The 25,164-nt window shown below is 38.9% G+C and overlaps 2 protein-coding genes across 10 annotated transcripts in view; both read right to left on the reverse strand.

The window, feature by feature from the left end:
- Positions 1–334: 334 nt before the first annotated feature.
- cd79a (CD79a molecule, immunoglobulin-associated alpha) lies at positions 335–5,608 on the reverse strand. Its single transcript, XM_087805705.1, has 5 exons — positions 5,488–5,608; positions 4,244–4,564; positions 2,062–2,177; positions 1,878–1,940; positions 335–940 (listed from the first exon to the last, which is right to left on the reverse strand). Exons 1-5 carry the CDS (start codon positions 5,522–5,524, stop codon positions 818–820), a joined length of 660 nt encoding a protein of 219 aa, XP_087661831.1. The 5' UTR covers positions 5,525–5,608; the 3' UTR covers positions 335–817.
- A 693-nt stretch (positions 5,609–6,301) lies between these two features.
- arhgef1 (Rho guanine nucleotide exchange factor 1) overlaps positions 6,302–25,164 on the reverse strand; it is a 38,440-nt gene continuing 19,577 nt past the window's right edge. For 4 of the 9 annotated variants that reach the window (XM_087806044.1, XM_087806043.1, XM_087806036.1 and 1 more), the window contains 26 exons: positions 24,582–24,722; positions 23,687–23,716; positions 22,548–22,659; positions 22,380–22,455; positions 22,238–22,267; positions 21,758–21,940; positions 21,351–21,492; positions 19,286–19,297; positions 18,004–18,168; positions 16,645–16,835; positions 16,430–16,576; positions 16,132–16,214; positions 15,902–16,027; positions 14,546–14,660; positions 14,330–14,433; positions 13,533–13,607; positions 13,376–13,451; positions 12,739–12,906; positions 12,588–12,675; positions 12,418–12,525; positions 11,602–11,654; positions 11,366–11,509; positions 11,187–11,294; positions 10,804–10,958; positions 9,415–9,515; positions 6,302–8,054 (listed from right to left, as the gene is read on the reverse strand). In XM_087806044.1, coding sequence (XP_087662170.1) covers positions 9,441–9,515; positions 10,804–10,958; positions 11,187–11,294; positions 11,366–11,509; positions 11,602–11,654; positions 12,418–12,525; positions 12,588–12,675; positions 12,739–12,906; positions 13,376–13,451; positions 13,533–13,607; positions 14,330–14,433; positions 14,546–14,660; positions 15,902–16,027; positions 16,132–16,214; positions 16,430–16,576; positions 16,645–16,835; positions 18,004–18,168; positions 19,286–19,297; positions 21,351–21,492; positions 21,758–21,940; positions 22,238–22,267; positions 22,380–22,455; positions 22,548–22,659; positions 23,687–23,716; positions 24,582–24,722 — 2,707 coding nt within the window. In that variant the 3' untranslated portion in view covers positions 6,302–8,054; positions 9,415–9,440. The remainder of the gene's footprint in view (positions 8,055–9,414; positions 9,516–10,803; positions 10,959–11,186; positions 11,295–11,365; positions 11,510–11,601; positions 11,655–12,417; positions 12,526–12,587; positions 12,676–12,738; positions 12,907–13,375; positions 13,452–13,532; positions 13,608–14,329; positions 14,434–14,545; positions 14,661–15,901; positions 16,028–16,131; positions 16,215–16,429; positions 16,577–16,644; positions 16,836–18,003; positions 18,169–19,285; positions 19,298–21,350; positions 21,493–21,757; positions 21,941–22,237; positions 22,268–22,379; positions 22,456–22,547; positions 22,660–23,686; positions 23,717–24,581; positions 24,723–25,164) is intronic. The other 5 variants (XM_087806039.1, XM_087806037.1, XM_087806041.1 and 2 more) reach the window with 5 other exon arrangements.

The raw sequence follows: 25,164 nt of genomic DNA on the forward strand, positions 1-25,164 counted from the left end.
ATTAATTTAAAAATAAATAAATCCTCCCAAAATTAAAATGTTTTTTTTTTTTTATTGTGAAAGAATGTACCAAAAAAAAACAAAGGATGGACGTATTAGTTAAATATGAAAAAGAGGAAAAAGCTAAAGCAATAATGAAAATAAAAATTACATGTTGAAAAAGAACATTTTAAGCCACATTTGTTTCAGGTAGATTGAAATAATCTTCACAAATGTGTGAATGGCTGTAAAAAGAACTACCGAATTTCCCCTCGCGGGACTAATAAGGGATTCTTAAAAAATAGATTAAAAAAAATAAAAAAAATGTGTTCACAAAACTTGAAACGCATTTTGTTCATTTTTATTTATGTTTTATTTGAAAGAATGTACCAACAAAAACAAGGATGGACGTATTAATTAAATATGGAATCAAGAGGAAAAAGCCAAAGCAAAATTGAAAATAAAAAAATAAAAATGACATGTTGAAAAAGAACATTTTAGGCCACGTTTGTTTCAGGTAGATTGAAATAATCTTCAAAAATGTGTTCACAAAACTTGAAAAACATTTTGTTCATTTTTTTTAATTGTGAAAGAATGTACCAAAAAAACAAGGATGGATGTATTAGTTAAATATGAAGAAGAGAAAAAAGCTAAAGCAATATTGAAAAAAAAAATTAAAAAAAATGACATGTTGAAAAAGAACATTTTAGGCCACATTTGTTTCAGGTAGATTGAAATAATCTTCAAAAATGTGTTCACAAAACTTGAAACACATTTTGTTCGTTTTTTGTTGTTTTTTTCCTAACCAACATTCAATGATTCAATCTGTCCATTTGATTCACGGTTTCTCGAACTGGACCTCCTCCTGTGCTACCACGTTGCAGACGTCCTGGTACTGGCTCTCAGCTCTGGAACTCTGGATCTGGTCATATGCGGGGCTGCAGTCTTCCAGGTTCAGTCCCTGGATAATAATCCACAGAATCATTAAACATTTTCACATTCAACGTTGACATGTATCAGCCTCTCCCTGCACTACTTCACAGCTGATAATGATCAGTGTTACTACTTCACAGCTGCTAATGATCAGTGTTACTACTTCACAGCTGCTAATGATCAGTGTTACTACTTCACAGCTGCTAATGATCAGTGTTAATAATTCACAGCTGCTAATGATCAGTGTTACTACTTCACAGCTGCTAATGATCAGTGTTACTACTTCACAGCTGCTAATGATCAGTGTTACTACTTCACAGCTGCAAATGATCAGTGTTAATAATTCACAGCTGCTAATGATCAGTGTTACTACTTCACAGCTGCAAATGATCAGTGTTAATAATTCACAGCTGCTAATGATCAGTGTTACTACTTCACAGCTGCTAATGATCAGTGTTTATATGTTTTTCTTATGTATTTCTAAACATATGTTACTACTTTTCTTGAAACTAGACTGTTTTTATGGAAATAGATCATAGCCATCAGAAAATTAAGTGGTTCAATTAAACATTTAAACATTTAAATTTATTTATTTTAATAATTGGACTCAATATTTAAATTACTGAAAGGTTGCATTTATTTTTATTGAATAATTGAACCTAAATATTGGAACATTTTCAAAACCAATTGCATCATTTGTCACAATCATGCAATAGTCGTGACTGAACATGTAAGTAAGTAAGTAAGTAATTTGTATTTATATAGCGCTTTTCCAGACCAGGGTCACAAAGCGCTTAAACAATCAAAACAATAATAAATAAAGTATATACTTTAAAGGTCAAGATAAAACTGATAATACAACAGGAGTTCCAGAAAATCAAGGACAAGCCTGAACAAATACAGTGAGCACTACAAAAACACTTTGAGTTATGAACCTCACCTCGAGTGACTCACAACAAACTCACCTGGTAGATGTTTTCTTGCTGCCTCATCTCTTTTTTCACCTCTATCTCATGAAGCTGTTTGGACTAAAAGAGGAACAAAATAAATTAGTTATGCATCTTCCTGCGATGAGAACGATGTGTATTGCTATAGAAAAGTTCATACGATCACACTTTAATGCCGTGATCGATCAGGGAACCTTCTCACCTTATACACCAGAGCGGCTGAAGGCACCAAGACACAGAGCAGAAGCAAGATTCCCTCCGTGATCAGGATCCCGTTCTTAGCCGTCTCGCTCATGTTGATGGTCTTTTGCAGCGGCTCTGGGGGGGACACAAGGTCAAAGGTTAATGGGTCCACATGGCTGTTGCTGCACTGGAGGGACACGGGAAGATGTTGTGTCTCAAATTGCATACTTGCGTACTCAAAGTTAGTATTTTTAGTGCGTAAGTGCGTCTCAATTCTTAGTATGCGAAATTTAGTGCACCATGCACACTCAATTGTCACTAAAACGCCCACAAAACTGAGTATGGTTCGATGGACACTATCTACCCTAAACGGCTCCATCTTAGTGACGTTGTAAACGGAAGTTACGTCATATATATATATATATATTCATATACTTACAGGTGTATTTTCCGCAGCAGTAGGAGGATAAACACGTCTTCGGTGCTGATACCAGCTTAAATATCTCGCCAATATTTCGATTCTCATATTTTTTCTTTATTTCTTTTTTCCAAACTTGCAAAACGTGCTGCCAGCAGGTGGCGATAGCGTTCTAACAGTTGGTTGCAACCATCGTTAAATAGTAGTATAAGAAGAAGCTGTTTCGTCATTTCCTGTTAGTGTGTAGCAGCAGTGTTTGATTTGAGACATACTATCTGTGGAGAATGTGTGTACTAGTAAGTATGTACACTATCCTGATGCATACTAACTTCTAGTATACTAAGAGAAGTATGCGATTTGAGACACAGCAAGAGTCTCAGAATCTTGTTTTCCAATTCAAGTTTTGTATAGCGAAGCGATGGTTTGAATGGAAAACATAAAGTGGCGCCTCAGGAGTGCAAAGTCATCTCTTCCTCTGGGCCTGTTTATCTTGAATAGTCTTGTGTTAAAAAAGCAAACATTGAATTAAACAGGATTATATGACTTGTTTATTCAAGATAAATAGTTAAATAATTTTTAAAAAATGCATGTGCTCATAGTGTAATAATGAAAATGTATGAAAATACATTTTAAAACCTCGTGGAGCGAGTGTTTGGGCAGAGAAAAATAACATTTAAAAATCTGAAAACTCAACAACAGGATTTAACCTGATCTCATTACAGGTCGTTTACATAACTGGGCTATTAGGAGCGAAAGAATAACGTCATGAGTAAATCTTAACAAGTGAAGTTATTGTTCTGGTTTTCATGTGCACTAAAGCAGACCATTAATCCCCGAAACGTCACTTTAGGAATGTGAAATTGTGTAAAAAGGTTGATCCATCAGCAACACCTACAGCAGGATTATCTTATTTTAGTTTTTGTTATTTTACTAACACCATAACCATCTGGTGACCTACATCAGTCACAGAAAAAAAAAAAGATTGATCCTCGTGACCTTTTTCAAGTTGATTATTTATCTAAGATAATTTTGCAGCACTTAATATAATCTTTATTTTAACCTTTAGAATATATCTTTATTATAACCCTGTATAGATTTTAGGTTAGGTAGAACTTTATTGATCCCTCAGGAGGTCTCCTTCAGGAAATTGTTTTTTTTTCCAATTAGACACAGCAATACAGCAATTTTTCATAAAAAATAAATCCAAATAAAATAAGAACAAGAACAAAGAGAAATAAAGAGAAAGAACAAGATGAAACAATCTAAGTCTAAATATAAAGAACATTAATCAAAGAAAAATAACAAAGACAAAGGATACAAAGATTAACATATAAGTTAACATATATAAGTAAGTAAGTAATTTTTATTTATATAGCGCTTTTCCAGACCAGGGTCACAAAGCGCTTAAACAATCAAAACAATACTCAATAAAGTATATACTTTAAAGGTCAAGATAATACTGAGAACACAACAGGAGTTCCAGAAAATCAAGGAAAAGCCTGAACAAATAAAAAGGTCTTAAGATGTTTCTTAAAGGAGTCAGTAGATCATCAAACACAGAGAGAGAGGAAGATCGTTCCAAAGCTTAGGAGCAACAGTCTGGAAGGATTTCTCTCCTCTGGTCCTGAACCGTGTTCAGGAACCATCAGTTGATTCTGATCCACAGACCTCAGAGCCCGAGCTGGGGTGTAAGGCTGGATCAGATCATATAAGATGTAGTGCTTACGTAAACTATGTTGTTTGTTTGTTAACAACCGTTTATGATTATACTGTCTAGACTCACCGTAGACCTGCAGGTAAGTACCAGGCGTGAAGACGTTCATGCCACTGAGCAAACACTGGTACAGTCCGGAATCGTTCAACTGGACCGAGACCAGACTGAGGACGTAACATGACGTGTCTCGTGACTTTCGTCTGAAGTTCCCGAGCTCGGAGATGTCCTGACGGTCCGAGGTTCCGTTGGACTGAAGCCTCCTGTGCCACGTGGGCGTGAGCGTCTCCACGTCGCCCCGGAAGCAACATTCCAGCACCGCAGGGAGTCCGACGGGCACTCGGAGCCAGGGCCGGTCCACTTCCAGAGTCACCGCGCAGTGGACGCACCAAACTGCAGAAGAATTGAAATTGAGAGCAGAATAGAATAATCTAAACCCAATGGTCCGATAAACATATCAAGTTAAAATAGAAACTTTTAAATAAAGTCAATAAATGTTGATCCCGACCATTGTTATGGTTGCAAAATGGCCGCCACAGCCCCACTAGACTATATCAGATTTGAATATGTTCTTGTATTTATTGCACCACTGCCTTCTCACTTCCTGTTGTGTGATTGTGTGCACTTTAAATACACTTCTCCTTTTCTCTTTTACCATGAGTTCCTCCCTCTTTTCACTCCATTAGCTACTTTGTGTTGCAATTTTTAGTTTGAACTGTGCATTAAATAAAGTTTTATTCGATGATAACTGTGCATGTATTATCCACATGATTCATGAATTTACTACCTTGATACTACTGTAAGTTAGTTTAGATATGTGCCTGTCATTCGTTGTTGAAGGATTTTAAATAAACATATGTCAAACTACCCATTAAAGAAGTCAGTATTTAATACAAGAAACGGAGACAATGGATGTCAATGATCACACATGGACTTATAATTACTAATTATTGATCATTTTGGCGAAGACGCTCCAGTTAAAATAACCTTGTGTTCAGCTCACGACTTCAACTGTTAAAACATTTTGTGTGATCAAGCTTGAAAACCCGGATTAACACAAGGCTACGTTGCAACACATTCTTTCTTCTGTTTGTTTTTTATTTGATTACATTTTCAATCAACTATTTCACAGGACCTTTATTTAAACTGTTTTGTTGTCAAAGCATGCGATCGTTGTTATTTTGTAAATAATACAATTTTGTATTCCTTGTTCTGTGAAAGACTGGAAAATGAACTTCATTCTCTCTGCATAAATGACTCCAGATGTGAGGATTTAATCCCTTTTTTTTGTTTAAAAGAACAGAAAATAGACTTACCAAGACAGGAGAAGATAAGAATACAAGCTCTTTCCATCTTTCTCGAACATCAACTTAATGTGAAGACAACAACATAACTTCCTGCTGCTGCGACTGTTGTTTTTCAGGATTTACACTTCAGCGAACAATTTACATGACGGTGAAGATACACACAACTGTTACACATATACAGTATAATGTATTCTTTCTCAATGATCCTCCACGACACATATATTTAAATTTATATAATTTTAAATGTGTTCTTTCTTAATGATCCTCAACGCCACATATATTAAAATGTATATATATTATTTTAAATGTAGTCTTTCTTAATGATCCTCCACACCACATATATTGAAATTTATATCATTTTAAATGTATTCTTTAATGATCCTCCACGCCACAGATATTAAAAGTTATATATTTTATTTTAAATGTATTCTTTCTTAATGATCCTCCACGCCACAGATATTAAATGTTATATATTTTATTTTAAATGTAGTCTTTCTTAATGATCCACCACACAACAGTTATTGTTCATCTTAAAGGTTTTTAAATTTTATGATAGTACTATTCAAATATAAAGTTGATTTTCCATCTTTTACATTTTCATTTATATTTTCCACGTTTGTCTGGTTTAGATTCATAGATTATTATAGTTATTAAGATAAAACTCATATTAAAATGTCCACATTATAGAGTGTCATTCATCACTGATGTATTTTTTGATAAAAGACAATTAACATTAAGTTAATTTGTTGGAAGTTGTTGTAAAATAAAAGATACATCTGAACATCTAAGGTCGTTTTCAAAAATGAAAAGCCGGACAAACAGGAATTTATTACCCCAATTTTATTTGAAAAATGAAGACTTAAAAAACAAAACGTACCTTAATTATACATCATCAAATCTTTTTCTGCACAATAAACTCAAAACCCAAATACATTTATGTTCTCGCATCCTGTTAAGAAAGTTGGAGGAAGACGATCCAGGTTCATATTTACATGCTCAGGTTCGTTGTCCTCTAATCCCGTTTAATCTTCATTTGGTCGCCGTAATTCATACACAGAACTGCTTGAAAGCCAAAACAAGGCACCCGACTATAAATATATTTCTACAACTCTTGCATAGTGAAGTGAAGAAGGTGATTTTTAGGCTTGAGCGACAAAATAAAATGTAATCCCTCCACGTTTGCACCGTTTTTTGAACTGGTTCATGCATAGAAAAGTGACCGAAATAATATAAGTTGACATTCTTGACTTTGGCTCAACAGGAAGCACTCGTCTCCAGCAACCTCTCATGGTGTCTATCGTTCATTTCCAGCAGCGTTCAGCACATCAGATGCATCTCTTCGTCCAGAAACTTGAATCTCATGATATTATATTTGATTCTATTACAATGATTCTAACATGTCTGACCTTCATCATGTTTCGTTAGTGCCAGTAAAGTTCAATAAAGGGCTGCTCCTCAGGTTTACATGAAAATACTGATCATTATTTCTAATTATTTATTTAATTTTCCTCACGTTTGCCAGTTGTGGACACTCACAGAGTGGAAGAACTTGAATTACATCACATTTAAATTAATTAATTAGTCGTTATTAGAACTTTGATTGGCGAAATTTTGCTCTAACTAATAAAACTATCATTCTAAAATTATAAGCAGAAATTGACATTATATTCTGTAGCATCTCTAGATGATGTATGATGTATTTATCAATATTGAAAATCAACTTTAATCTTAAATCATATTTCAGAATCCATTCTGGGTTATTTTTAATACAGGATATTATCTTGAAATTGTGGCGCTACACTATAATTATCTTATTATTATTATTTTTTTTAATGAATTTCAGTATCATGAACTTTTTTCAATAGATCAAGAAAATACTTTCAAACATTTAAAATATAATTTCTTTAAATAATCAAAATTTCTATTTTATACAGGTTTTTTTTGTAGTTTAACCACAACTTTTCTACTTGCCAAATTATTTTTAATGCATTGTTCGAGGGACAGAGAAGTTTGAAATATCGATGAAGTGGCTGCTTGTGTTATTTCATCATCATCATGTTCTTCACTCGCTATTTAATCAACTGGTGGTTGAAACATTCAAAGTTCAGGCTACGACGGATGAATCCGACTCACCGGGTCGGCTCGACGGCTTCTCCGTCTCTGTTGGGGAAGCATTGTCAGCGATTCATGCATAGTAAGACGATGACGTTCATGAGACTAGTGTAGTCACTGAACTGGTTCTCGAGTACTTTGGCGCAGGAGTGAGACAGAAATCAGCAGGAGTCTCGTAATGAAGATCCAGACGAGCTTCTTAAGGAGCTAAAAACATGGTTTACTGTACAACTCAGGTGCAGGCAGCATCTCTCTTGGCAACACATCGCTTCATCTTTTTCTCTTTTTTTGACTTTCTGGCTAAAATAAATCCACATGATCAGATCCAATCCGACGTGGCATCATTGGAACCGCCCGAGTGCTCCTCTCCCTCCACCCCACGGGTCCAGGTTAAAAGCTGCTGCAGAAAAAAATGCGGAGGAATGCTGAGGAAAGTCACTCCGAACCACGCCAGCATTGGAAGTCTGGAAGAAGAAGATGAGCAGCAGGAAAAGTTAAAAACACTTTAAAATAACTCGCCTTCAGTCTCTTCCCACGGTGAATATTAAGAGCAGGAAATGACAATTCATTATTTAATCCCTTCCCCCGATCCCAATAAGGAAATCAACGGAAGAAAATGAAAGAATGAATCTAATGTCCAATTCGCACGGGATAAGTATTACCTGGGAACCTTTGGTAGTTTGTAATAATTGCGGAGAATATCTGAGTTTTAATCCCGTATGAATGCGCCATGTCTGTGATTTGTAATGTAATAATTCCGCCGCAAATTAGCTACTGTAATTCACCAAACACAGACGTCAGGTGATAATACTAATCCTGTGTGAATCCAAATGTCTGTGTTTGTAATTCTGAATGCCACATATATGCCACTGTAACACACTTCTAGACACTCGCCATTGTGTTAATATTTGCTTCTGCTGTTTTATTTTGGGTTGAAGGAAGGAAGTAGATTGAAGTCGTTGTTGGGGGGGGGGGGGGTGTTCCACATGAGTAAAGAAGATGTGCGCGCTGCACAGATACAAACTAAGTTCAAGCCTCGTTGTTTTTCACACGAATACACTCGGTTACACTATTGTAACAGACTGTGTCTCTTCTGTAAGAATAATGTTTGGGCAAATTTAGGTGCAGGGCAGCGCTCTCGCTGTTGAGCGTCTGCAAAAGTTGAGAAACGAAAGAAAATAATTTGTTGTCCACTTTATCTTCCCTAAACAAAGAACGCTTGGTTACACTAACTTTCTGTTTCAGTAATTGCGCTCCTTTTTAGATCTGTATCTCTAGGTAATGTCAGTAAAAATGACTTTTTTACAGACGTCGCTTATCCCGCGTGAATGCACTTAAAATAACGCAGAGGAGGTAATACTTATCCTGTGGGAATATGGCTTAGAAGAAAGAAAAATATAAAAAGAAACAGCAACAAAGTAAACATTTTAACACTAGATTCATTAGTGGAGTACAAACAAAACACCTAATGGAAAAGAGTGGATGATAATGTGTCCTGTCCACTCGCCTCTCTCACTATCATCAGCTTATCTTCATCGGGGAGAGCCTGATGAAAGGGAGTTGGACTTTCAAAATGTTGCTTGTTCAAGCAGCTCTTAAAAAAAATATATAAGAATATATTTATGCCCTTAAAAATCAAATACTTCTTGTTCAAACCGAAAATTTATCCACATTAACGTGGACGAACATGTTGTCGCTGATGATTTCCTACTCAACTCAAGTTCGCACGAGACTTTCAAAATGACATAGTTGATTCGTGGAAAGTAAACTAATTCTCTTCGTACGGGTACGACGTCACGAGGATCACACTTGCATCCGTCTCACCGTGTCGTCTCAGGCGAGGTGTCGTCTCACTTGAAGTCTCCTCCCTCAAACGAGAATTTAGAGAGCGCCTCCTGCAGCCGATGGTGCTCGTCTTCCACAGTCTGGACACAAAATGAATGTCGGCTCGAGAGCTGAAGATGCAAACTCACAAGCAAACAGCTTTGTTTACCTGACATCGTCTCTGTCTCGCTCTGACGCGTCTCACAATTTTTCAGTTGAACAACAATTAGAATATAAACGTAAGCAATACATTTCAATCCGTTTTCAGTGTATGAAATTTGGTTGATATCTTTATCAGTTATCAGTTTTCAGCATCTCTCTCTCCAGGTTCCCCTCATTCACACACAAACAATATAATGCAAATGCAGACAGAACATAACACAGACACACTTTGTTACGAAAGAAACATGTTCTACCTAACCTAAACATGGTCAAAACACAAACAACATTTGGTTCTAAAGGTTGTCAGAAAAAAAAAACCTTCAATATCTACACTCGTAACGTAACATTCAGAGGCAAATTACGGTTATTCTAACGTTAAAAAATAAGTATTTTAGAAAAGTAAGAATGTAAAAGAAGTTGTTTTAATCTCTTTTCAAACATTAATCCAGCAAAGAAAAAAGTACTTTAGCAAATCAATATATACATAAAGAAGAAAATTGACATTCGACAACAAGGAAGGTAAAACCCTGGATGTATCAATATATAATAAACTAAGCCGCTGTCAAGGAATGTACAATATGAATGTCTTCTCGCCTGGACTACTGCAACAGTCTATTTTCATTTCTTAACAAGAAGGATCTGTCTCGCCTGCAGTTGATCCAGAACTCTGCAGCGAGAATTCTGACCCGCTCAAGTAGAAGAACTCACATTTCTCTGATCCTTAAAACTCTTCACTGGCTTCCAGTTTCTTTCAGGATCAACTTTAAAATTTTGGTTCTTACTTTTAGATCTATTCATGCTTCATGCGTCAGGCTCCTCCTTACATCACTGATCTGATCCAGCCTTACACCCCAGCCCGGGCTCTGAGGTCTTTGGATCAGAATCTACTGATGGTTCCACGCACACGGTTCAGGACCAGAGGAGAGAAATCCTTCCAGACTGTTGCTCCTAAGCTTTGGAACGATGTTCCTCTCTCTTTGTGTTTGATGATCTACTGACTCCTTCAAGAAACATCTTAAGACGTTTTTATTTGTTCAGGCTTTTCCTTGATTTTCTGGAACTCCTGTTGTGTTATCAGTTTTATCTTGACCTTTAAAGTATATACTTTATTGAATATTGTTTTGATTGTTTAAGCGCTTTGTGACCCTGGTCTAGAAAAGCACTATACAAATAAAAATTACTTACTTACTTACTTACATATTGATATTTGACTCATCTGAGGCTCACCTGTAGTCTCTTAATGTGCTCCTCCAGTCTCCGCAGTCTATTGCAAACTTCCTCCATCCTCTCCTGAGACAAAACCAGGGGGGCACTGATGCTCCGATCCTCGTCCTCCTTCATGCTCCTGCTTTCTTTTTCCTCCTCCTCATTGTTACGTTCTTCTGGGGAGCACAGAGGAAAGAGACGAGTTAATTCGTGACACAACAGGTGTTAAAACCCACAGAAGAAACGTAACAATGTGAAGAAATAAGACTGGTTAATAAATAATCAGATACACTCTGTGTTAGGCTGAGTGAAGTGTGTGTTTGTTGTCAGTACAGTTTGATACATACATCTCTATGTATCTAATATAATATGAATTATTATTATATAATACTGGGAATGAATACCTATTTCTAGACTGTGTCCTTCAGACACTTCCATCCCGTTCTCATCCTGGAGCTGAGAGTCTTCGGACAGACTGATGCTGCGGACCAGCAGTCTCTTCAGCGACATGACTGCGGCGGGACAAAGATCGGGTCAGCGAGTTCTCAGCGAAATGCATCACAGACGAGGTCGTGGTTCAAACCTTCGTCCAGGCCGGCGCTGGCCACCTTCTCCTGATCGCTGTTGGAGTGACCGATCAGGTCGAAGCCTTTGTCCGACAGGAAGTCGATCAGCGAGTGCCTCGGGTCTGAAGACTTGACATCCATCAGGCCGTCCTTCTCTCCATCTGCACACAAATCCACGAGCGTGCAACAATCATTCGTTTTCTGCTCATCCTTCAGTGTTGTGTTGTTCATCCTTCAGTGTTGTGTTTCTCACCGCCGCTGCTTTTCAATATTCCATTTTCAGTGGGACTCAAGGGTGAGGTCATTCTGACGGAGAGAGAAGAGACATAGTCAGCTGAGCGACCCATTAATGCTCACAGGTTCATTTCTCTTCTTGTTGCCGCGGAGCTAAAAACTTTTACAGAAAGTTTTTGCAACATTTGTCTAAACTGGACTTAGGAGAAATAAACCAGAAATGGAAAAGAAAAGACTGGCATCTCCAATTCTGAATCTGTGGTTCAGGAAGATTGAGAGAGTGATGCTGCCTTGGAGACGAATCGAAAGAAGAAAAATAAATATTCATCTACTGCAAAAAAAAAAGGGAGCTGAGCCAGAAGGCAAAAATCTCTCTCCCCATCTACACCTTTTGTAGCGTATTAAATAAAAATGAAAGCTTGAGCTTGGCACACTTTTTTGGTGGGCCTTGTTAAATCAATGGAAGTGGGAAAACTAAACAAAAATAAATAAAAGAATATCATATACATACACCGTAATATACAGCTCACTTATCTGATGGATCAATTTCCTCAGATCTACTTTACTTTTTTCTATTGCAATTGATGATATTTCGAGTTTTATCTTTGCAATGCAATCTTTTTAGCAGATTTGTTTACTTAAACATTAAATATTTACAAATTACTGTAAAATTACAATTTACTAAGGTATTTTAGCCTATTATATCAAATTCTTTACATATGAAATTAAATATAAACAAACGTTCTACTGGTTTGTTTTACCAGTATTTACTCTAACTCTCAGAGAGAGAGGGTCAGTTAACAGTCTCCATTTCTTCTTGACTGAGGCGACTTACGACGTAGGACTGACAGGAGCTCCTCCGCCTCCCGGTGGCAGCGACAACCTCATCGGCGTTCCGCTTTTCTTCAAGTCGTCCACTGCAGACTGAATCGCTTGTTTCCAGCTGTGACGGACAAACCCATTTAGAAACCCACGTCCACGGTGGTCCTCTCAACCGACACTCACAGAATCTTCTCGCCGACCGACTGAGCCTTCAGTTCGTAGATCTGAGCGCCGCTGTCCCACGTGAAGATGACGTAGAAGGCCTTTCCATCTGCTCGACACAGGGAAGAGTCGTGAAACCAAAGCACGGCTTTCTCTTGGATGGACTACAGACCTGTGGCGACCTCTCGGAGGAACACCGAGTCCAGTTTGATGATGGGGCTCAGCATTTGTTTCCCTTCCTGGGCGGCGATGTTACTCTTGCTCTGACACTTCAGCACCATCTTGTCGTCCTGCTTTTGCAGAAGCACCAGCAAGTCGTCGAGCAGAACACACTGGACCTCTGACGCGAGGAGAGCAAAAACGTCTGATCAGCAAAGTTCTACTGAAACAAGGCTTTTATAGTTGCTCGACAATTCTAATTCTGGCAGCAAAATAGAAGCAAATAATGTATCAGGAACTTAATAATAATAATAATAATAATGTCTATTTGTATAGCGCCTTTCTAGACCAGGGTCACAAGGCGCTTTAACAGTCATGCATTCTCCGTGAGCAACCACACTCTACCATTCGAGCCAAGACGCCCCCGAAACCACTCACTATCTTCTTCATTGTTTTTTCCATTCAAAACTCTCAACCATTACCTTTAAATGTATGGTTTACAACCAATTTAAAGGGTTGAATCCCACAATCAGCAGATAATTAAACGTTGACTTTGGCTACATGACTGGTACGAGTGACCATAACCACAAAATAAATGAACTCAAATAATGATCACATTTCATTTAAAAAGGAATATAATGTAAATTTACCAATCGCTTTTTCTTTGGTGACCTTCCAGGTCAGGGGTCCCTCGTAAAGCATGACCTTCTGAGTGAGGTCAATGTTCTGTCCAGACAGAAGGGATGTCATTAGACTGTCTGGACCAGGAAGAAAGTGTCGTAAAGATCTCAATTAACAAGCTCTTACTTTATATTCAGTGTACAGGTCGTTGCTTGGTTTAAGCCCTGATGTGTCCAGTCTCCTCTGGTAGTCCTTCAGCGTCTTGGGGGGAAAAAAAAAGTCTAATTAAAAACCCGGATTATTTTGATCCAATATAATATCCCTGAATTGATTTGATACAGTTGATAGCATTGAATGAACTGTGAAAGCAGGAGACAGTAGCTTCACACACATTGTGTGAGTTCCTGAAGCAGCACAGACTGAGCAACATTGAAATTATTATTATTGAACCTGAGTGTGTGTTTCTGTGTTTGGGTGGTCTGTTCGTTTGTGTGTTGTTGGGGTGTGTTAGCTTCTTTGGCGGGGTTGTGTGCCTCTGTTTCTGTGTTGGGGTTGTGTGCGTGTTTCTATGGTAGGGTGAAGTCTTTGTTTCTGTGTTGGGTCGGAGAGTGTGTGCGTTTCTGTGTTGGGGTTGTGTGCGTGTTTTTATGTTAGGGTGAAGTCTTTGCGTATCTGTCTTGGGGTGGAGTGTGTGTGTTTCTGGGTTGGGGTGGTGTGGAGGTGAGTAACCCAGCGTTTGTGTAGCGTGTGTGTTAATCCTTTTCATGTTTGGTTGGTGTGTGTCTGTTTCTGTGTTAGGGATGTGTAGCGTGTATTGTGGTGTGTGTGTGCTTCTATTTCTGTGTTGATGCTGGAGGCATTTCTTTGTTTGAATGGTGTGTGTGTGTGTTGGATACCCACAATCACAATAAGCTTTTTGGCGGATGAAGATAAATCCAGTGCCATCGACACAACCCTCAGACTGTCCCCCGACCAACACTCACCAGAAGGTTCTCCATGACTTTGACCTCCTCGTTGACGTGGTTGAGGATCTTCCTGCAGGACTCGGCATTCTGCTGGATCTTCTCCTTCTCCTCCGGGTCAGCAACTAGTTACAAAACAGAAAAACTTCAGACACAAAGAAACTTTCAAACTAGAAACTTTTTTTTTGTTATTTGAATGAAAATGTACAACACACACACACACACACACACACACACCTGTGTTCTTGGCTATATTCTCCAGCAGCAGCGGGTACTTTGTCAATCTCTGCATCTCTATAGGAATGATGTCTTTCAACTGCAGTCTGCGGCACTGTGGCTTACTCGCTGCTTCCTGAAACATAAATACACACCAAAAACATTTATATTCATGTTTTCTGTTTATGCGTATGTGTGAGTGAGTGTATGCAAGTGTGTTTTTCTCCTTCTACTCCTGTGTTCGGGTGCTAGTATGTGTGCGTGTATTGTTTGTGTTCCTGTATTGGGTTGGTGTGTGTGTTTTTTTGTTGAATTGTTGTGTGTCTTCTTCTACTTCTATGTTGTGGTGGTTTGGAGTGAGTGTGCGTTTCTCTTTATATTCCTGTGTATTTTTGGTGTGTCTATGTGCGTTTTTCTTTGTTCTTCTGTGTTAGGGTCACAGTGTGTTGGTATATGCGTTTCAGATTTCAGTTCTGTATTGTGTGTGCATATGTGCGTTTTTCTTTTTACTTATGTGTTGTGTTGGTTTGTGTGTGTTAGTGAGTTTTTGTTTAGATTTCTACTTCTTTGTTGTCGTTTGTGTGTTATAGTGAGTGTGTGTGTGTTTCTCTTTCTACTTCCGTGTTGTGTTGGTGTGTGTGTGCGTTACCTTTCTACTTCTGTGTTGTGTTGGTGTGTGTGTGTGTTCCCTTTCTACTTCTGTGTTGTGTTGGTGTGTGTTTCTCTTTCTACTTTTGTGTTGTGTTGGTGTTTCTCTTTCTACTTCTGTGTTGTCTTGGTGTGTGTGTTCTCTTTCTACTTCTCTGTTGTGTTGGTGTGTGTGTTTCTCTTTCTACGCCTATGTTGTGCTGGTGTGTGTGTTTTTCTCTTTCTACTTCTACATTGTTGTTTGTGTGTTATAGTGAGTGTGTGCGTGTTTCTCTTTCTACTTCTGTGTTGTGTTGGTGTGTGTGTTCTCTTTCTACTTCTGTTGTGTTGGTGTGTGTGTTTCTCTTTCTACGTCTATGTTTTGCTGGTGTGTGTGTTTTTCTCTTTCTACTTCTACATTGTTGTTTGTGTGTTATAGTGAGTGTGTGCGTGTTTCTCTTTCTACTTCTGTGTTCTGCGATTTCTGTGTGTAAGTGTACTTCTCTTTCTACTTTTGTGTTCTTGTGTGTATGTGTATGTGTGTGTGTGTGTCTGTGTGTGTGTGTGTGTGTGTGTGTGTGTTTCTCTTTCTACTTCTGTGTTCTGCGATTTCTGTGTGTGTTAGTAAGTGTACTTCTCTTTCTACCTCTGTGTTGGGGTGGTGCATGTGTGCGTTTGGCTGGTAGTGTGTGCGTGCATGTGTGCGTTTGGCTGGTAGTGTGCGTGCATGTGTGTGTTGAAGTGTCGCACCAGTATGAAGGCGTTGAAGCGAGGCTCCCTCTTCTGCCGACTCTTGATCTGCTCCAGGGCCCACGACTGGTGACTGCAGAAGCGAGCCGTCAGTTTCTGGAACCATTCGCCCTCATGTCCACCAAACTGAAACACACATGCAGATGAAGTCACCAGAGAGTCACAGAGCTCGCAGCATTGAACCAATAATAATAATAAAAAAAAATGACCAAACGTCAGATGTGACTCACTCTGTTGAGGACAGTCTTGCTGATAGATTTGACTATATAATTATCTTTGGAGCGCAGCTCCTTCAGGTCCTCATAGAAGTTATCTGCAACACAAACACAATTAAAATTCATCTTTTGATGCTTTTGGATCAATTAAGTCATTTGTCAATTATATGATCCAACTTTTAATGCCGATTATAATGATAACTTGCCTAATAAATCATTCAAAATGATTTTTATATAAGGCACAAAAGGCTCATTTATATATAAACAAATTGAATTAGCAAAAGAACAATCCCGTGTCACTGGTGACACTCACAGTGCATCTCTATGATCTCATCCAGGTTAGGGAAGATGGTCGCCAGCTCAACGCTGGTCAGCAGCTCCTCTCTCTCCAGAGGTTTGGAGAAAACCGTCTGCAGGACACCGAGCATCCGCACATGAGCGTGCTCAGTGGCAAACAACTCTGGAAGACATGACAGTTCCGTCAGGAGGTCGTCAGGAGGTCACGACGCAGACGTGTTCTCCTCTCACCGTTGATGACCTCTTGCCTCTCTCGCTCCTTCTTGCTGAGGCTGGCGATAGCCTCCGGGGACGCCTGATCCCTCCAGCTCGGAGGGTCCTGCTCGAACTCCAGGAGACGGGGATCCATCTCCTCCAGCTGCGGGGAAGGGCTCGTGGGGGAGGACCCCACTCCTTCGGGAGCGAGAACCGGCGAGTCGGCACTGAGGAACAAACGTAAACGTGCTTGACACCATCTTGTGACTGATTGAGGTAAAGGATTAACAACTTTAAGGTTTTATATGATACACGACAACATAACCTGTGCTACTGGGATCTGGTTCCTGACGACGGAACAATTTTCGACTTCCCAAGTCACAGTTCAAAAAGTAGTTCAATCTGCCAGGGTCGTGTTAGTGGAGTCAAATCGGCGGAGTTCAGCAGGAATATTGTATATTTATTTGACTTTTTGCTATTTAACTGTGTCTGGAACTCCTGTGTTGTTCTCAGTGTTATCTTGACCTTTAAAGTACCGTATTTTCGGGACTATAAGTCGCATTTCATGTTATTTTCACACTTAACCGAAAGAGGGCGCTCTATGCCTGTGTTGATAAGTGACACCGAGGATGAAGATTTCATTGGATTTGAGTTATTTGGAGTTACACGGATGGTTTGGTAAACTTCTTAGCATGTTATTTATGCTATAGTTATCTGAATAACTCTTAATATGTTATGTTAACATACCAGGCACGTTCTCAGTTGTGTCATGTAACGAAACATACAATTATTCAGCCTGTTGTTGCCTCTATTCTATTTTTATTTTAAATTGTCTTTCAAGATGACATGTCTGTTCTTGGTGTTGGATTTTATCAAATAAATTTCCCCCAAAAATGCGACTTGTACTCCGGAGCGACTTATAAACTTTTTTCCTTCTTTATTATGCATTTTATGGCTGGTGAGACTTGTACTCCGGAGCCACTTATAGTCCGGAAAGTACGGTATATACTTTATTGAAAAAGGAAAAGCGCTATATAAATACAAATTACTTACTTACTATTAGGCACATGAAGCGCGGGGTCTAGTATGTACTACAGTATTACTTTGCATACTCTACTGATAACTATACTTATAGTCCAAAATACACAGACAAAACGGTAACACCGAGTTCTCTAATTTCCTGAAGGAGCTCACCAGAGCGATTAATAAAGTCGATCCATCTAGAGTAGTACGCGGAGCTTCACTCAGGCTTCATAACTTCAGTTTTTCTTACAGAAGTCATTCGAAAATGCATTTAACTCCCTGAGACACCGGGACGTTCGTCCACTACAACCTATCTCGTGTCATCAGAGCGACTGTCTGTCCCTGCTGTGCTGGCAGGACGGTCCATCTTACGGATGGAGATGATGCGTCGTGAGATGAGCGGACAGTGACGTCACTGCGGCGGGCATCTGCAGGTCCACATCGCTACGGGAACGGGACTGTTTGGCCCTGGAGGAGCCGCGGCGCCGAGAGGAGTGCCGGTCCACACGGGCACTCTCACTACGGGTGACCTTCCTACTGTAGGGGAAGGAAAGGGCGGGACAGGTTGGAGGGACAGAAGAAGAAGAAGAAGTTTGGGCGGGAAGAAGAAGCCGAAGAAGGAGATGGTCACGGATGACGGCGTGAAGTGTCAGATGAAGGAGAGAAAAGAGGAATCCAATTAACAAGAGATAAAAGAGAAAAAAAATGAACAGATCATGACAGAAGACGTTCATCTTCATTAACCAGTAAAATATCTTTAAATGCTGCAGAAATTCTTACGACGTTTGTAGCTTTTTTTTCTTTGACCAACATCAAGAAAACATGCAAGAAATACTCCCAACACTCCTGTTCATCACCCTTTTATATACATAGTGTACAATATAGTGTGATTATTCATGTGTGCGTGTCTGTGTGATAGTTCGTGTGTGTGTGTGTGTGTGAATTATTTATGCATGTGTCTGTGTGCTTCATTATTCATGCACGTGTCTGTGGATTGATTATTCATGTTTGTGTGAATATTGTTATGTGTGTGTGTGTGTGTGATATTCATGTGTGTGTGAATTATTTATGCATGTGTCTGTGGATTGATTATTCATGTTTGTGTGAATATTGTTATGTGTGTGTGTGTGTGTGATATTCATGTGTGTGTGAATTATTTATGCACGTGTCTGTGGATTGTTTATTCATTTTTGTGTATGTGAATATTGTTGTGTGTGTCTGTGTGATTATTCATTTGAGTCTGTATGTGAGATTATTCATGTTTGTTTTTGGATTGATAATTCATGTGTGTGTGTGTCCTTGTGTGATTATTCATGTGTGTGTGTCCTTGTGTGATTATTCATGTGTGTGTGTACTTGTGTGATTATTCATGTATTTGTGTCTGTGTGATTATTTATGGGCGAATATGCGAGTGTGTGATTGTTTATGTGTGTATGTTTCATTGTTTTAGTGTGTGTGTTGGTCTGCATGGCGTCTTCTGAATTTGTGTCCACATATTCATTGTGTGTATGTGTGTGAATGTGCACTCCTGTGTGTCTGTCTGTGTATTTATGTATATTTGTGTTAAGATCCACTTGAGAAGGTGTGTGTGCGTGTGTGTGTCACTACAAGGCCTGAAGCATGTCCGTGACTCTGTCAAGGCGTGGAGACCCACCTTGTCTTCCCTCTGCAAAAACACGGGACACCACATTGTTACACAACCGCACTCATAACTTGGAACTACAAGGTGCAAACGTGTCCCTGTCACTGAGACGACTGATGCCCAATAGAAGCCCCCTGACCAGACAAGGAGCTGCAGACAAGATGACAAGCGAGGGGGAGAGGGAGGGACAAACCTGGCTACAGTTGCAACACTGGCAGACACCTGAACAAGCACACGGGATGAGCAGCAACACCCGACTGAGCATGGAGCGGCTTTGACTGGTCACACAAGACAAATGTAAAATCTGAGGAGGTTCTGTCTCAAATGAGTAGAAATACAAACGTTCTCTTTTCTGACAACGACACACAAACCACTGTGAAGACACTAAACACTCCAATACATTTAGACCAACAAGCTCTGTAACCTCTTTAGCTTGACCATAAATATTTCCCTTTTATTCTCTGTGATATAAGACCTTCACATGACATACTACCTTTTTCTGACATTCTGCATATTTTCATGAATATATATTTTTAAATCCTTTAGTTTTCAGTCTCAAAAACACAAATTATATTTATTGATTCTTTTTTTTTAACTGACATAAAGTAGAGGATATTTTTTACTGAACAGAATACTTGCTAGCTTAGTTGCAGGTATTCTGAGGTGAAATGTACGCTTTGATGTTACACTTTGTAGGTTGAAGTCTTTTAATTTAATAACTATTCTATTGCTTCTAATATCGAGGCATTTTAGGAAAACAAACGACTAAATAACTTTGCATTACGTGACAAATTAACAACCTATTTACTCTCATTTTTAACATTAAGAGCCACTTTCTGCAGATATTTTCGCTGTTCTTTTCTTTGTTGCTGGAAGAGGTTTCTGGGTCTGAGATTCAAAAAATAGAAAACATATTTCAATTAAGAACTCAGGAAATGTTGACAACACAACAAGGGAAAGATGATCTAATTTTGAATCTGAATTATCATCATCTCAACGGTGCAGAACCGGCTGCTCTTGCTACCGCGAGAAGTGTGTTCTGCAAGCGTGTCACCTGCTGACCTCATTGCTATCGATGGTACTTCCAATGCTAAAAAGGCATTTGCTAAATGGATAAAATAAAAGCATGGTGATTACGTCACACATTCGTAAAACCGGAAAAGAAATAAGACAAAATCCTTTGTTAAAGCTATTAGAAAGTCTTGTTTTTTCAGATGGCTATAAAATTTTAATGAATTCTCACAAAAAGAACCAATAAAAAGAAGGTACAAGGGAATGTAACTAATATAATAAACACTAGTTCAAAATAAAATTGTTTACTAGCTTTGAGGTATTTTTGCACCCGATTAGTTTTATAGTTTCTGGACCACATTTAGTCCGAGTCTGATTTTGAGCTCATTTTATTATATTGATATTACTTTTGTGATGTTGTAAAAAAACAAAATTGTAGCCCCTTTCTTCAGACATCACACGGTCACTCCTGGATCCAAAAGTCAATGAACACACAACTGTAAGACACAAGAACATCAACACAGCCACAATAATCTGGTGGTAGAGATCACACACAACATGTCAGTGTGTGTCAAGTTGCTGTGTGTAGTCTTGGACTCTTTATGATAAAAAGAGAAGAATCAAGTTGGAGGTCAAGCTCTCCGACAAATTCCTAATCTGTTGTACAACGAATATAATGAGCCTGGGCTTCAAGTTACCTCACAAACAAATGGAAAAACACATAAATGTCACAAACGTCGACTACAGACAACAGGTTGAGAACATTAGTGATGCTCACAGACAAAAACGAAAGACATGCTTGAAGAACAGAAGTTCAAGTGAGAGGAAAAGGATGGAACGAGGTTTGGGCCAGGGTTCACCTTTATGAAGGGGGTCCTTGAAAAAAGGTTCTGTTAGCAAACAAGGAAGCACAAAAAAGCCAGCACACAGCAGGGACAGACTGTGGGGGGTTTTAGGACTACACACATGTTCCCCCTTGTTTATAATCTGATTACATGTGTCTCTCTAATCTCAGAGGATTAAAACCTCACTACACTGCACTTATTATTATGGCTCATTCACTCACCTGTCCTTTTCCAGAATCTCCTCCTGGGGGGCGTCGGTGGGTGACAGAGCCTCGCCCACGAAGAGGCCGACGCCTACTCCGACAGGGGACACGTCACCCCGGTCTGAAGAGACTGGCGGGTCTGAACGGTTGCTGGAGAGGCCTGGACCACCATGAGACACCAAACAAGAACAAACTGAAGTTTAGAATTATTATTATTATTACTTTAGTCTGGATTATCATCAAGTAAATAGATATGGAGGATGTTTTAACAGGGGTCCCGAAACAATTTACATGAGGAGGCGGCACATTTAATACAAAGATGCAAAGTATAAAATCATCTGTTCCAGGTCCCAGCTATGACATTCCCTCATGTGTCAGTGACTCTGACAAGATAAGACCTTCTTGGTGGAGGTCATAAAACCTACCGTCAATTTGTAAAGAGTCTGGGTTGGTGGATGAGCTGTCAGAGATTTCCAGGCCCGGCAGAATGGGGGGTCCTCCTGCGGAACCGAGCTTCCTGATACTGAGGGAAGGGGCTGCGGGATCGTTTAGGGAGCCTCTGCCGGGGGTGGGTCCTTTTCGCTCCTGACTCGGTCTCTCTTTATCAACTGGACGAGAGTTCAAAAGTAAGAAGTGCAAAACAATTCTGAACCAGAGACAAAGGTTTGTGACAGACAGGTGATGAGCACAGCACGATCAGGGACTGAAACCAAAGAAGTTAGTTCGGTAGAAGGATTCTACAGTGGGGCTAAAAAGGTACAAGAACACCCAGAACATCTGGAACATCAACTACACAAATTTCCACCAACATCCACTCCCAGTCTTTCTGGACATGCAGACATGCTCGGGGGATATTAGTAGGGATCAGACCTTTCTGTGGATAAAGTGAGGGGGGGGACTAGTACCTTCAACTTCCGTTTTAGGTTTGACCTCGGCTGTAACGGGAGACAACATTCTCATTTTAGGACACTCAAGGTCATCAATGTATCAGGATATGATGTAAAACGCTTCTTGCTCCAAGTGTTTGTTTGCTCAGTTGGTACGTACAGTTGCCTGCGATCCAGTTGGGGATACTAGGAAAGCCGCCTCTGGGTTTGTTCTTTGAGGACTCATCCTTCCTGTTCTGAGGGTCACATTCACAGAGTAAATTCAGAATATCTGTAATAGGCTCTGCACTAAAGGAGTGTCCTCTGAAATTGTAAATAAATAATTTACCTTTACTAGTTTACTTCTGAAAAAGCCTCCTCTGGACTTCTTACTGTCCACCGCCCTGGTTTTCACCCCGAGGTGCTTCATGTAGAAGGCCACGGCTGAGAAGATGGACTGGCTGCAAAATATAGAAGATAAACATTAATATCCCACCAATATAGTTTGATACATATAGACTGACTTTATAAATCCCTCAATATTAACTAGAAAAAAATCATTCATCAGAAAAATTCCTCATTCAATTCACCCAAATGTTTCTTCTGTGATATATAAATGTGGTTTTGTTAAAACCACCTTTTTTTTCCTGAGTTAAAAAAATTAAAATGGTTAAGTAGTTACACGAGGAGATATAAACATTGAAAAGTAAATGTAGGACTACAACATTACTGGTAAGTTAATTCCTGGATTTATAAATTAAACAATTTCGCGAAGGAGACCTCCAGAGGGATCAATAAAGTTCTATCCATCTATAGTAACACCAAGATCATTGGTTACAATGTTTATGATGCAAATTATGGCCTTTCAGTTTTCAGTCATTGGAAGTTGAGTACGTCCCAAACAACCCAGAGTGTGCATAAAAACCAGGAGGCAGTAAACATCTATACTTACTTGAACTTTTTTCACATAATTTTCATTGATCTCCTTAAATGGTTTCCAGTTGGTTCATATGTTTTTCAAAGTATAAAAACTACTGTGAAAGGAATATAATTTGAATCCTAAATTTACACATCTTAATTGGCTTAAAAGGCAAATAGAATCATGAATTAATAGACTTCCCATCACTGATTTTATTTTAAATCTGGGGTCTGGAGCAAATCCCATCTACTTCGAGCATGAGGCAGGCGAAACTCTGAACAGGTCACACTACTACACACTACACAATTAATTTTTTTTACATGTATACAGTATATATTTGGGAATTGATAACAATCTATCAATAAATAAGTAAAATAAAAAAAGGTTAAGAAAGGAGCTGGAAATGTATATGATATAAGTTTTTACTTTTTTACTTAAAGTTTAGGATAGAAATGCAAGCCATCCCGAAGCTTGCAAAACTGATTATTATGCAGAAACTATGCGAGAAATTATATTTTAATGAAACTTCATGGCTGATTCTGCTGAGATTTATTGATCGACTGACTCACCATTTCTCCTCATCCAGGACAATCGTTGGTCTGCAACAAACAGAGATAGTTAAGAAAAAGGTTTGCATGAGTTATGGATCAATAACCAACTCTCACCGCCTACTCTCATATTTTCCAATAACATGTTTTCCCTCTCATGAGGGTCTTTACATTGTGTTTAAGCTGTGAAATTGAAAGTGGTTGTGCAACTCAAAGCTGAAGCTACAGAATATGTTTTTATATTTGTACAAAGAAAAAAGTTAGTTATCATGGTTTACAACATCTGCAAAGAAAATGCAGTTCAGGTAAAGGCACCACAATTCCAATCGCAGCATTCTTTTATTTCCCTCTTTTGTCATCTGATTCAAAAGGCAGGCAATTGTGTGGAAAGAGTACACCGGTTTTGTTGAGGTCATAAAAGAAGTGAGGGGTTTTTTCTACTGTTGCAAAAGATTGTAGATTTTATTGTAGTTAAAGACAGGTGTTGGGAAAAGACAAGTACATATAAAGAGATGATTAAAATCACGTGTGAATGTTGTCGCTTTGGTTCTGTGTGATAGTGACAAATGTTTTGCTTAGTTTTTTTTCCAAGAGCTTCTGTTAGTCTTGATCAGAGGCAGCTTTCCCTCCTACCTCCACCTCTCTTCAACAGAGTGGCCAAATTGCAAACCAGTCTTCCTGCCAACGAGGCACAGCAGTTCCATAATTACTATCAGTTAGTTTTCCTTTATGAGCCAAGAACCAACATCATTTTTTATTCTTCATTTACAGATGTGTGTGGACTGATTCATACTCGGTGTTGAAGCAATAAGAGCTATTTTACATTGACGTATAAAGAGAGCGAAGGCTGTTGACTCTTACACCCATCGGTTGACTTTTGATGCTTTTCAAATATCATAAAAGGCACATTGCTTACTGTGTCTCCGACATCCTGTCCAGCAGGTTTTCCGCTACAGACTTTTCCTTCATCTCCATCGGGATGCGGTCAGTTGGATAATGGCTCTCCACATCTTTCAGTTCTGCCTCATTGAGGGTCATTCCCATCATCCTCTTCTGCCTGAGGCGTGACGGAGAAGCATGCAAATGTCAAGTTAAAGAACCGACACATGCTGCTCAATTAAAATCACACCATCCGAGTTCATTTTTTCTAGAGACATAGTTTCGAAATACCAAACTGTATACAACATTTTATATTTCCCAATCGTTAAGAAAATTCTCTCCCAGTGATGCTCCTTCGATGGGAAACTAGTTTTTGGAAGATTAATGCATCTCATTTTTTCACGTATTATGCTGCAGAATAAAGCAAGAACGTTGTGGGTTCAACTCCATTTTGAGTTTGTATTACCTCTCGATGCTCGCATGGTTCAAACCTGGGCAGTTTTTTTTCCAAAATGTAGTTTTAATATTCTTATTTTTCTAAATTATAATTTTATTGAACTCTGCAATCTTTAATTGGTCATCTTTTTCAGTCTAAATAATTTATGAAAATGACTACACAT

The sequence above is a fragment of the Callionymus lyra genome, chromosome 13 (assembly GCF_982586985.1).
Source record: "Callionymus lyra chromosome 13, fCalLyr1.hap1.1, whole genome shotgun sequence".
Classification (NCBI taxonomy): domain Eukaryota; kingdom Metazoa; phylum Chordata; class Actinopteri; order Syngnathiformes; family Callionymidae; genus Callionymus; species Callionymus lyra.